This window comes from Schistocerca piceifrons, chromosome 1, assembly GCF_021461385.2.
Source record: "Schistocerca piceifrons isolate TAMUIC-IGC-003096 chromosome 1, iqSchPice1.1, whole genome shotgun sequence".
Taxonomy (NCBI): domain Eukaryota; kingdom Metazoa; phylum Arthropoda; class Insecta; order Orthoptera; family Acrididae; genus Schistocerca; species Schistocerca piceifrons.
Genome location: NC_060138.1, coordinates 713338005 through 713352429, shown reverse-complemented (window position 1 = coordinate 713352429; position 14425 = coordinate 713338005). Strand labels below are relative to the sequence as shown.

Sequence of the window (14425 nt, the reverse complement as noted above, 5' to 3'; positions counted from 1 at the left end):
TTTGACACATCTTGCATAATCTTTAAGGGTTGTTCTCTAAGGAATTTCAGTAGAGAGATGAAATTAAGTCCAAGATATTCAATTTTTTTGTCACACTTTTAGACTGTGTGCAAATGCATGTGTTTCATAAGTAACATTTAATGCATCCATGGCTCATCCCTATGTGTTCTACACTTTTGACAGAACTGCAACAGGAACTCTTTTTGCCCTCTAGGTAAATTTGTAGTAAAATTCCTGCAGCTTGTTTACTTCATTAATGCAAGTTCTCACAAATCCTCAAAATGCAAAAAAGGAAGGCTCCTTGGTTTTGCTCATACACCTAAAAATAGTAGCAATTAATTTTATTCTGGAAACAGCACAACAAAATCAAGATACACAAAGTAATAAATAATTAGATGAGGTATACAAAAGCATTTATTACATTTTTATTTATTTAACTGGGGTAATTTCAACGTATTCTACAGTGTGCAAAGAAGAGCCAAAGAAAGGAAGAAAGAAAACAATCATAAAAGGAGAGGCCTAATTTTATTTTTAGGAAAATAGCTCATGGTTTCATAAATCTCAGAGCAGCAAAAACAGCAGATACACCAAACAGACACTGCTGTCTTTGTAGAGATAGATCTTGAATAATGCACAGAAAATTGTCCTTCACAGGTACTTTAGTTCTATAAAATTAAACATCACTTCTTAAAAATGAACTTCATATGGCTCCTCCTTGTGTCTTCTGCGTCATTTTACTCCACAACTGGCATAGGAAATATCACATAACATATATAACATATCACAATCACTGAAAACGGAACATACAGACACTTAAAAATATTGTGCATGCTATCTCTGAAGACACATGGTGTCAACAGTTTCAGTCACACAGCACAGTCCAAATACTTTTTAATGTTCGACACAACGGAAATACATCTTAAAGCAACACAACTGATCTCTGCAAGCAACAACTGGATGCAGCAGATAATACTTCTGGGAACGCAGAAGTTCATTTTCAACCCGGAAAAATATCTAGAGGCAACCACCACTCACAGTAAACAATCATGCATCTGATGCCCAACTTCGGATAATTAACACAGATGGTAACGTTCATCTGGCACAGTTATCAAAGAGAGGCTACGGTATGGTGGTGCCTTATGAAATCAGGGCCAAGAACTAATGCAGTCACAGCTTCATGACATAAATAGATCAGGATACTACCGCCTATTGTATGGCGGCTAATGTACTGATTGGTACAGGCTAAAGAAGGGAAGAATCTCAGTACAAATAGTGCACCTATTTGACATCAGTTATGTGGTCAGGCTTATCACCTCGCTGATAACGCTCCCACATCTTCTGGAACAGTTTTTCCATACCCTGAGCATACTGTAAGCAGTCGAACAATGGACTCTCAGTTCGTGCTCGCCATACTTTAGCACGAGTGGCTTTCAAGCTGGAAAAAAAAAGGAAACGGATAATGTAACTTCTCATGGAAATAGCATACAATAGACTATATACAAAAAAAACCGTGAAGAGGGGGGGGGGGGGTGAGAAAAACACGGAAAAAGATTAAATTATCCCACATTTCTTTACTACCCATCCTCATCCTCCAGCTACTTTTTAAGTAAATTCAAAGGTTGTTTCACAAGTTGGCATATACACTATGTGATCAGAAGTATCTGGACACCCCCCAGAAACAGACATTTTTCATATTAGGTGCATTGTGCAGCCACCTACTACCAGGTACTCCGTATCAGCAACCTCAGTAATCATTAGACAGCGTGAGAGCAGAATGGAGTGCTCCACAGAACTCAAGGACTTCGCACATGGTCAGGTAATTGGATGTTAAGTCTACGTCTCTACGGAAGATTTCCACACTCCTACACATCCCTAGGTCCACTGTTTCCGATGTGCTCGTGAAGTGGAAATGTGAAGGGACACACACAGCACAGAAGTGTACAGGCCAACCTCGTCTATTTACTGACAGATACCGCCAACAGTTGAAGAGGTTCGTAATGTATTACTAGGCAGACCTCTATCCAAACCATCACACCGAAAGTCCAAATTGCATCAGGATCCACTGCAAGTACTATGACAGTTAGGCAGGAGGTGAGCAAACTCTGATTTCATGGTCGAGCGGCTCTTCATTAGCCACACATCACACTGGTAAATGCCAAATGACACCCCGCTTTGTGTAAGGAGCGTGAACATTGGATGACTGAACACACTGTGTGGGGTGACGAATCCTGGTAAACAATGTAGCGATTCGACACCAGGGTGTGAGGATGGCTGTGGTGTTACTGTGTGCTCGTGTTTTTCATGGAGGGGGCTTGCACCCCTTGTTGTTTTGCATGGCACTATCACAGCATAGGCCTAAATTGATGTTTTAAGCACCTTCTTGTTTCCCACTGTTGAAGAGCAATTTGGGAATGGTTATTGCATCTTTCAACACAATCGAACACCTCTTCATAATGCACGGCCTTTGGCGGAGTCGTTACACGGCAGTAACACCCCTGTAATTTAGTGGCTTGCATGGAGTCCTGACCTGAATCTTATAGAACACGTTTGGGATGTTTTGGAGCACTGACTTCATGCCAGGTCTCACTGACCTCTCCTCAGTGCAGCACTCTGAAGAATGGGATGCCATTCCCAAGAAACTTTCCAGCACCTGATTGAACGTATGGCTGTAAGAGTGGAAGCTGTCATCAAGGCTAATGGCGGGCCAACACCATACTGAATTCCAGCATTACCGATGGAGGGCACCACGAACTTTTAAGTCATTTTCAGCCAGGTTTCCGGATAATTTTGATCACATAGGGTATGTAACACAATTTTGTCTGTTATAGTGTTATCCTAATTGAATCAACATGAATTCTCTCTTAAAAGACCTATAACTATCATGTAAATTACTGGACGAAATCAATATGCTAGAGACTAGTTTTGATTTCATCAGACAGAAACCAATTTAGTGAAGTTTGTAAACAAAATTTGTAATTTTACAAACAAACAAACACACACACACACACACACACACACACACACACACACACACACACACACACACCATAGATATGTTATCAATGACCCCAAACCTATTCTCAAGAATATTAATTTACTTACTATTCTCTATCTGTACCAAGACGAACAGCTATGTCCTGGTATTCTTGGCGTGTGCTTGCCACAAGCTCTGGACATCCTAATGTAGCCAACTGAGATGCAGCTACTCTTGAAGCCAGCGTTTCACCTGCACACACACACATCTGAATATGCATGCAAAAAGTGGGGTGAGAGTAAAAAAAATGCAGTAACAACAACAAATGGAAGCTTCAGTTTTTGCCATTCTATTTTACTCTAAAGAAATGGTCTAGACCAAGGCAACATAAATTGTCTACTGGACAGTGACTTGTTCTTGCATACAACTGCTGGTGGCTTAGGTTTTAGCGGCATTTGTGTTTTGTAACTATTACATCTGTGACTGGATTGAGGACGCACCATGTCATCTTGGATGGGGAATCAATGGAAGAACTAAGCGACTTGAGCTGTGCCCCAGTGTGTTAGGACCCTTACTACTGATGTTGCGTATGAATGACCTGGCAGACAAAAGAATTTTTGCAGATGATGCAGTTATCAGTCCATGCACAAAACTGCCTAGTACCAATACGATCCAAAAAGCTGCATGTGAAAATGCAGTTTTGCATGGGTTATATCTCAGGTTCTACTGACCACAGAGATAAAGGTCACACGTCTTGGCTGGCTCTTGGCCTAGTGAGCATTTGCACACTTATCTAAAGAAAGGGCATACTGTAGCCATCCTACGGTACATAGTCAAAATCTAAACATTAAGCACTTCCCCTTCCATGCCCAGTGAGCAAATTGGTCGGTTCTGTTGCTTTAATTGTGGTTTAGGGTTGACTTCAAATGTCTTATAAAAGCGCCATTTGCTCATGGTAAGTTCTGGAGAAAACCCCAAAAACACATGCTTTTTGCATACAGAAACTACGAACTGTGGGTATGGCCACTTCTGTAACTTCTATTCACAGCAAATCGTCGAAATTTTTACCACATGTTCTTAAGATAATGATCTTGATGAAAGTAGTCAGCCTACTTCTACTCGTAATATCAGGTATGAGGCATCAAAATAGTGATATGTGGCAAGGTTTCTATCATCATTGCGAAAGTTCTGAGTTCACTAAATTATATTTTAGCCAGCTTTTTTTTTCACTGACAAAACTTTATGACGTGGTGTCTCTGCATAATGGGCACTTCCTGGCTACACAAATACACCCAATAGGGTACTGTAGTGGAGGAAAAAAAAGTTTAAAGTGTCTTAAAGAACTTTAAACGATTGTTAAAAATTATGTAAAACTGGAAAGACTGCAAATTCAGTGAACTATTTCTACTATTTTACTCTTTTAAAACACAAATCAATTGCCAGGCAATTTCAACGCACTGTGATCGATGAGCAAAGTATCTGGAAAAATCGTACAGCAAACGTTTTCTTGAGAGCCTATATTATGCATATTTGCTCTTTGTATGTGTCAAAGTATATAAACAATCTCTGAAAACTTTACTGACCTACAGAATTCGATTGAAGTTGGAAAAGAGAGAGAGAGAGAGAGAGAGAGAGAGAGAGAGAGAGAGAGAGAGAGAGAGAGAGAGAGAGGGGAGGAGGAGGAGGAGGAGGAGAAGAAGAAGAAGAAGAAGAGTTGAGTGTGCCGAGATCATGAAATGCTCCATTTCTCAATGCTGTCATAAACCAATCCACAACTGCAAATGATCATTAAATATACAAATTTACTCTTTTTTAAATATTTGATTTGTTTCTTTAATGATAAGATACTGGCAGCCTGTCATGCTCTGCAATGTTTTTGCCTAAGATTTGAGCTTGTTGCTATTACATGAAGATTATTTCAACATGAAATTGACATCAAATATTTCTACAACAGATTGTGTCCAGAACAATGATTGGCAATTGCTCTGTAACTAAGAAGCTGATCTGAATCATCGAGGGACTGTACGATTTGGGGCAGTTCCAACCATTGTTTACAGAGACTTAGTATGTTGAAATGTAGTACTTATGTCACTGTGAAGTGTAGTACAGTGTTCAATAAAAGTTATTTGGACTGCCATACTATATAAATAACTTTCTGAAGTTCCCTCATACGCGCATTATAAAATCAGCAGTAACCAACAGATGGAACAACAGCAAGTAACGTAATATCCTTATTATCAACTTTTTTTTTTAATGAAAAGGTATTATGTTCATTGCTTCAATGGGTGTAGTCGTTTTGTTAAAGTGGCGGCTACAAAGTGCCAACAGCAGAAACAAACATCAATAACTTTTCAGACCAGCACTGAAAGAACTATAAATAACAATGGATGTGGTACAGTGACAAAGGATGTGTAGCCCTGAAGACATGTTGTGCCCATTTTGAGGTAGGGCACACTATAAGATTTGAACCCGAAAAACTATTTCCTAGTTCATATACCTTTCACCTCACCTCTATGGCTTGAACCACGATGTACCACATTCAGTGCTGCATTCTGGAGTTCTCTCTTGACACACACTATCAGTTAAATATCTATGCTATTTCCAGGGATAGCTTTATGCACATACAGTTAAACGTCCTTACACACCATACAACAACAGATTTACAATTATCACCACCACCACCACCACCACCACCATTCTTTCTTTCCTCAGACGTTATGTCTGGTTAAAAATGGAAAGTGACGCAGACATTGATCAAGCGTGACTTCCTTTTAACTGTACGGTATATGTTAAATTGCATTTAGGAACTTTCGGGTAATTGAACATGTATCAATAATTACAGATTTCTGTAGTTGTATATATACATTTGGATGTAGCTGTATTGCGTTGATGTACTGGTGGATATTGTGTGGTATGACTCTTGTAGTTGGTAGTGTAATTGGTATAATGTCAACTTTATCCTGATGCCACATGTCCTTGACTTCCTCAGCCAGTTGGATGTATTGTTCAATTTTTTTCTCCTGTTTTCTTCTGTATGTATGTTGTATTGGGTATGGATATTTCGATTAGTTGTGTTAATTTCTTCTTTTTATTGGTGAGTATGATGTCAGGTTTGTTATCTGTCATAATGGTTCTGTTCCAGTGTAATTTGTATTCATCATTCTCCAGTACATTTTGTGGTGCATACTTGGATGTGGGAACGTGTTGTTTTATTAGTTTATGTTGTATGGCAAGTTGTTGATGTATTATTTTTGCTACATTGTCATGTCTTCTGGTGTATTCTGTATTTGCTAGTATTGTACATCTGCTTGTGACGTGATCCACTGTTTCTATTTGTTGTTCGCAAAGTCTACATTTATCTGTTGTGGTATTGGGATCTTTAATAATATGCTTGCTGTAATATCTGGTGTTTATTGTTTGATCCTGTATTGCAATCATGAATCCTTCCATCTCACTGTATATATTGCCTTTTCTTAGTCATGTGTTGGATGCGTCTTGATCGATGTGTGGCTGTGTTAGATGATACGGGTGCTTGCCATGTAGTGTTTTCTTTTTCCAGTTTACTTCCTTCGTATTTGTTGATGTTATGTGATCTAAAGGGTTGTAGAAGCAGTTATGAAATTGCAATGGTGTAGCCAATGTATTTATATGAGTGATTGATTTGTGTATTTTGCTAGTTTCTGCTCGTTCTCTAAAGAATTTTCTTAAATTGTCTACATGTCCATAATGTAGGTTTTTTTTGTCGATAACTCCCCTTCCTCCTTCCTTTCTGCTTAATGTGAATCTTTCTGTTGCTGAATGTATGTGATGTATTCTATATTTGTGGCAGTGTGATCGTGTAAGTGTATTGAGTGCTTCTAGGTCTGTGTTACTCCATTTCACTACTCCAAATGAGTAGGTCAATATTGGTATAGCATAAGTATTTATAGCGTTTGTCATTTCTTGCTGTCAATTCTGTTTTCAGTATTTTTCTCTTGACTATGCTATTTTTCTTACATTTGTCTGTTCCAAAAGCCATATTTATATCATTGCTGAATACTTCTGTTATCTTTAGTAATTGGTTGAGTTGTTGATTTGTTGCTGCCAGTAGTTTTAGATCATCCATATATAGTGATTTTGTGTTGGTATGTTCCAGTAATATTATATCCATAATTTGTATTATTTAGCGTGTTGGATAGTGGGTTCAGAGCAAGGCAGAACCGGAAAGGACTTAATGAGTCTCCTTGGTATATTCCACACTTAATCTGTATTGGCTGTGATGTGATATTATTTGAATTTGTTTGGATATTAAGTGTGGTTTTCCAATTTTTCATTAGTATGTTTAGGAACTGTATCAATTTAGGATCAACTTTGTATATTTCCAATACTTGTAGTAACCATGAGTGGGGTACACTATCAAACGCTTTTTGGTAATCAATGTATGCGTAGTGTAGTGACCTTTGTTTAGTTTTAGCTTGATATGTCACCTCTGCATCTTATTATCAGTTGCTCTTTACATCCTGCTTTGCAGCAGTCTTTTTGTTCTTCATTTATAATTTTGTTCTGTGTTTTATGTGTCATTAATTTCTGTGTAATGACTGAAGTAAATATTTTGTATATTGTTGGTAGGCATGTTATGGGGCGATATTTTGCTGGGTTTGCTGTGTCTGCTTGATCCTTAGGTTCCAGATAAGTTATTCCTTGCGTATTATTATTATTATTATTATTATTCTGTCTATTGACTAAGAAACTGCATTTTTGTTTTCTAATGGAGTAGTTTATCCAATGCCAGCTAATTACACAGAAATATGATGTGTCCTTCACTCTTCTCATTTACGTTAAGTTCTAACCAAATTACATTAAATGTAAATACAATGGCTTTATGTAGCTCTACTCAAAGTTCATCTCTCAAGCCTCCAAAAGTTTGTAATATAAAGAAATTATAGCACTACACTACACAACTAATTCATTGGTTTTATGAAAATTGTTTCACCTGCATATTCCTTTACAGGACCATTATTTTCAACATGCATACCGAAGAACAGCGACATTATTACATATTGATTGCAATCACTTCTTAAAACTATGAATTACCTGGCAATGTAACAACAGGGGTACCAGTCCAAAGGACGTCCATACTTGTCGTGTGGCCATTACAAAGAGGAGTATCAAGACAGACATCAGCTAGCTGGCCACGTCTCACATGCTCTTCCTTTGCTGCTACATTACTGAACAGAATACGGCCTGGTGGCAAACCTAATTGTTGGGCTGCAGCCTGCAAATTTGGCTCTCCCACAGCAGGAAATCGTAACAGCCATAGAACTGAGTTTGGCACATGTTTCAAAATCTGTAAAACAATGTGTCTCAATTAGAGGGATAACCATTGCAATTGCAAGTAGCAATACTACTAAAAATAAATGAATACTGATAGAAAGATTGTAGCCCTTACCTTCTCCATTGATAAACAATGCCCAGCAGTGAAATTCTACTAATTTTATTCATAAAAGTAACTGCGATGCAGTGACACCAAGTACTGTATCTCCCGTAAGAAACACTTACTTTTCTCTGGGACTTTTAATCTGTTTGTATGGGAATGTTCTCACAAATAATTTGCACAAAGATTTTAAGGACCCACTGAAGGCAACCATTAGCCCTTTTTTCCGTATTTCCTCATTCTGTTGATTATTTCCCAAAACCAACTAAATGGATAGCCATGACCAAAAAACATACCTTCTCGCTTTATAAATGAACCTCAATTTTGTTGCACACTCATATAGCCACAGAATTAGCCCCTCCGACTAATCAATAACAGTCCATGTTGCTTACATACATCACTAACCATTAGTTATCTGATGATGTAGCCACTTTTTGAAGCTCCATCTCGCAGCTATCCTCAAACTTAAATGCTACTTCTATGATTTGTGATTATGTGTGAAAATTAGAAGAAAAATGGGTGAGTATGGAGCAGGGCAAAAAAGAAGAACGGACTGAGGGAAAAGGTCACTTGTTGAGGTCAGGAAACAAGGATGTGACAGAAGGGGCTTAGAGTCAAGAATTTAATTGAGAATAAAACTGTAGAAATTTCAGAAATTATTGAAAATTCTTTTTCAAGAGTGAAAAAGAACTGGTTTTACAACAGCAACAATTACATCACAGACAACACAAATGGTGATAATATGCTGCTAATTAGCATTACAACCTCAATAAAATTAAGTCCTTTTGCATTATGGAAATTTATTAATGTTCAAGGGAAGCTGAAGTCTATTTTTAATTAAGAGAAGTCCAAATCAACTGTATGTCACTCATTTATCCCTCCACTAGTCTACTTCATCTGCCTTCTGTAAGCTCCACAGCTAATTAGCATCTTAAGTTTACACAGATGTCACCATAAGGTAAAGTAGAAGTAACATATGATTTGGTCTACAGTCACTTTTATTTTTGCCAACTAATTGCAGTACCACCCTCTGGCCACCCACTGGCACGTAATCACCACAGACGCTTCCCGAAGTAGAAGCCACAAATACTGAGAACTTGGAAACTATTAATGAGGAACAATAACAGGGTCATAATAAAATGTGACACATTAAACTGAACTAATTGCAGGGGATTTTGAGAGGACACGAGAAATTATGACTACACAAATGACTGTAAACACTAAGCATATGAGGGAGGTAAGAAATCTACTAGACATGACTTTTTATTACTCAAGCAATCTTCAAAGAACACTGAACAGGCATATGGAGATTATTATAAATGTTTGTCTAGTATCATAAGGTGAATCCAGAAACTCTGATAGCCAATAATGAAAAATATGACATTAATGCTTAATGAAGAGTTCAAAGGCATTAAAAATATGAAAGTATAGTGCATGGAGCTTACAGGTTTTCAACTGCGTTGATTAAAAACAAATGAAAAGTAACAGCAGAACTGTTAACAAAAAGCCTGCAGAAAGAGAAATTCTCCAAAACTTAAGCAAGGCTTCCACTGTTCAACCTTAGAAGAGAAGAAAAAGATCCACGGTTTGTTTATCAACATGATCTTTTTAATCCACCAGATCCTCGTTAAATTTGTCTCCAACTGAATAATAATTATTTTTTTTAGCAATAGAGTAATGTGTATAAATTGTACAGTTTGGAATTCATGCATGCTGAAAACGCTACAGGTTCAGTTTCAACAAAATCTTTACTCAAGGCTCTTGAAAAATGAGGCATTGATTCATTCATTATTAATATACTGATAGACCAAATACAGTGAATCCCTACTCTTACACTAAAAATATGAATGATTCCAAATTAGTTTTTACGCACATATGTAAGCATTAAATTTCATGAATTGGTAGTTAATATTTTTGCTGAAAGAAACCAGAATTATGGTTTGCTACAAATTTGTATCTGTTATTCTAGTTCATACATACCTTCAAAATTTTTGATATGTAGATCAAAAATTTATCAGAAGACCAGGACTGATTACAAGACCAAGATGTATGTTGCACACACACACACACACACACACACACACACACACACACACACACACACACACACCAGAAATATGGATGCATGTAACTGAAAACCAATGGTATATGTCAAATAGCTATTATTCAACTTTTACCAAAAACATTTTTTACTTGTACAAATATTTATTTCCTTAGTAATGAGGCAAGTACTGTTGACAAGAATGCAACAACATATTGATTGTATATACATGTACAAGGATAATGTTACAGAACTGGCCATGACCTTGTTGAAGGGAACATCCACATTAACAAATTATTTAACTTACAATGAATTAAGGCCGGACTAGGTGCTGAATGTGGTTGTTCTTTGGTACCTATTTCTAATTTTACCATTCCAATTTAACTCAGAGTTTTCAGTTTTCAAGAGGAAACAAGCACTGTAAATGGTAGTAATACTTACATAGACCCACATTTGGAGAGTGAGAGGGTCAATTTTGTATAACTGATTGAAATTACAATAAACAACTGCTTCATCTGGCAAGCCATACTGTTGTCGAGTTGTTATCACAATACTCTGAGGAACTTCTTCTCCTGTTGCAGCTTTATTATTAGTCTGATTTGTAGCCAACCCATTCTGAACAACAACACCATTGACAGATGTTTGGATCTGCCCTGATGCAATCATTGTCTGAAATTAGTTTTAAATGTTAGTCCAGTTCAACAATGAACTTTTTCTTATCTGTACATAAATTTAATTTTCATCTCTGTTCATATAAATTCCAACAAACCTCAATTGGTGTGGTAGTCGGTAGCTCAGCTACCTTTAAAGAAATTTCAACAGGTCGCGAACTATGTTTGCTATCTGAAGAAACCACCTCACGTATTTCTTTCACTGAAGTGTTTTCCATAATAGGTGACAGATCTGTAGCATTGATAACTGCTACGTTATCCGGCACTTCCTTCTTCCCAGTTGACTGAAAAAAGTATGTAATTTTTTATAAAATTTAATCAGTGGAATAAAATAATAATTTCAGGAAGTACTGCTGTAGATGCTGTTTTTTTTTATGAAGGCACTAATGCACATTATACACACTCACTCAGGTTGTTCAATTATTTTATAAAAATGGGAATACTATCTGTAGTAGCAGATTACATATACTATTCTTTTTACATCATCACAATGAACTACAAAAACTTGCTTAAATAACACTCACCCTGTCTGTAAGGATAACTCTCTCTTTGAGATGTGGAAACATTTGCTTGTGATCACCAATGAAATATGTGTGTGGCATGTATGCTAATTTCTCACTGTACTGACTAGCCAATTCAAGAGGTGATGTAACTACATCTGTTATGAGGTAATCCATAAATGATGCTCCACTTGTTCCTGGATACCCCAGCCACATTACCTGCACTGGCGCTGGCCGGAGTGCAAATATTTCATTACGAGCACCTTTGGTATAACCATTCATGTTCACTAAAATGTGTATTCCATCAGAATTTATTCTGTCAGCTGCTTTCCCATTGCAAGGAACCTATTTAAAAAAAGAAAGGAGGCAAAACAGATATTACAAAAAATCACAAACTGAAAACAATTCTCCACTCAAAGGGTGTTTCAAATTCTAAAAAATGTTTTTCCAACATACCATGCCTATGAGCAACACCTACGCGTTTGGAAATTATGAAATGTAGAAAGTGTACTACATTGCCATATTTTCCAATGCATTCTGGTTTCTAGCAAAACTTGACAGTAACTAATGAGATGTAGATTGTGTGTCAATATTGCTGTAAGGTGTTTAAGTCAGCAAAGCAATTCTTTGGAAAATGTATTTCCTATAACAATACTAGTATTGTTAAAAATGTTTAACTTAGCGGCACCTGAAATAGCTCAGGCGTCCACTACAAACAGGATGCCATTATCTAGTTCTGTTATTTCTGTGAGGGAAATATTGATTACATCAGGAGCTTTCAGAAGACAACTGAAATGGACCAGTGGAGAGAAATGTAATTGATTTGCACATTTTATTAATTAAAAATGAAAGACTTATGATTCCTTTGCATATTAATGAACATTCACTATGCGAAAGACCAACATTTCAAATGCATTTGTAGCACTCATTGGCAGCATAATTTCAGTATTTGTATACTGATGTATCTTTGTTGCTACTGCTGGGAAGCGAAGTCTTGCATTTTTTAAGAAGAATTTTGGACAGTCATTTCTGTAATTTCTCTAGCATCCTTCCAAGTTAATCCCATGATGAGATTCCCTTTCTATCACAATCTTCCTTCCTGCCCACAGCCTCCACAGTTCTTCCTCTCAGATTCTCTCCTTTTCTTTTTATTAGTCTCCTATTTTCTTCTTCGAAACTTCAACACCTCTCCCTACACACACACACACACACACACACACACACACACACAAAAAAAAATACTGTAAAGTAGCAATAAAAATGCTACAGGTCAAATGTTTGATCAATACTGTGGAATTATAGAATAGCTGCTACATCCCACCAACAATGGAGTAATCATGTTTGTGGCACAGCGTTGACTTACCAATTAGTGTAAGAGGATAAAACTTTCTTTTGGTAATGTAAGCATATGAGACAAAATTTACTCAGATTAAAAAAGGAATCGGTATTATAACCAGAGTTTCTTTTGACATTAAAACTAATCAGCTGTCCACATCAGTCATACAAATATTCAGGATGCTTGTCATTCTTTGTTGTAGGACTATCTTTGTTTACCTCATTTCTAAATGAACATTATACAAAAGCTTTGGAAAGATGCTGGTATGTTACACACTTGTGTGAATGTCTGAAGAAAACTTGTGACTCAAAATAATAATAATAATAATAATAATAATAATAATAATAATAATATCAAACTGCAAAACAAGATACAGGGACTCCGAACTGTGCTCTGTATTCTGCTTCAAAACTCGTGAAAAAGTTGCCATTATTCAAAGAAAAAATTAGAACCCCCTCAGAAATTAAAAAACAAATAAATGGTTGCTTTTCTGAGGAACACCACTGTAAGACTATCTTATTTACAACAATGAAATAAAAGAAACAAATGGCTGGACTTTTATACCTTCATGTGGCAGTAAAAGATTGGGGAACTGGAATGCCAACTGTGAATTACTGACACTTCAGTTATTCATGTAAAACTACAAATTAAATGTCAACAAAATGATTCAGTATTTTCATCTAAGTGGACTTGATAGTTAATCCTGTGTAGATCACAATTCACTATGTTTAAGTATTGTTACTTGAGTGTCAGTGATGATTATTTCAGCAGACACAAGAGTACTGGAATACCAAACTTTGAATTAGATGGAACATGTTATTTCCATCGATACTCAAATATGACATGGTCAGGATGCAGTTCGCTAACTGATTGCATGCAGTGTTGGCTATTATTAAAATAACTGATGGATATCGGTAACTATTTACTACAGCAACTGTGTGCTCAGTAACTGCTACATACTACAGTTTTTTTCTGCTGTCTCTAAACCACTTAATACTAGCAACAGAAAGCTGGTTGAAATCAGAATTGATCAGCAGCAAATTTTAAATCTCAATTGGAATAACATACATCATGGATAGGCTAGGTGGTACTGGTGGTGGCATATTTGTTGCTGTATGGTAAGTGGAAAATAAACCAGGTTTCTTCATTAAAAAAAAGCGGGGGGGGGGGGGGGGGGGGGGGGTCAAATGTAATCTGATGTTTTTACAAAACCAAGGCAATGAAAGAATGCTTTGAGGATATGAAATCACATTCCCCGGTCATGCTATGGTAATGGGGGAGATATACCAACTTGCCAGATGAACAATGTGGGAGAAATGTTACGAACAGGTGCCACAGACAGGAATTGTGCAAGATTTTTCTGGAACTTACCTTGACCTTGTGAAGGTAAGGTCTTACATCATCTTGTCATAAACATTATAGCATTAATGACTGGAGGCAATAGAGGAACGTTGAGAAAACAATTGTGATGGAGAGAGAGCACATTATTT

General features: G+C 36.9%; 1 protein-coding gene across 2 annotated transcripts in view; it reads right to left on the bottom strand.

Annotated features, from left to right (window-relative positions):
• Positions 1–508: 508 nt before the first annotated feature.
• The window catches only part of LOC124710894 (UDP-N-acetylglucosamine--peptide N-acetylglucosaminyltransferase 110 kDa subunit), a 150242-nt gene continuing 136325 nt past the window's right edge, over positions 509–14425 (bottom strand). For both annotated transcript variants that reach the window (XM_047240961.1, XM_047240962.1), the window contains 6 exons: positions 11624–11944; positions 11198–11383; positions 10870–11097; positions 8048–8300; positions 3103–3226; positions 509–1435 (listed from right to left, as the gene is read on the bottom strand). In XM_047240961.1, the coding sequence (XP_047096917.1) occupies positions 1279–1435; positions 3103–3226; positions 8048–8300; positions 10870–11097; positions 11198–11383; positions 11624–11944 (1269 nt within the window). In that variant the 3' untranslated portion in view covers positions 509–1278. The remainder of the gene's footprint in view (positions 1436–3102; positions 3227–8047; positions 8301–10869; positions 11098–11197; positions 11384–11623; positions 11945–14425) is intronic.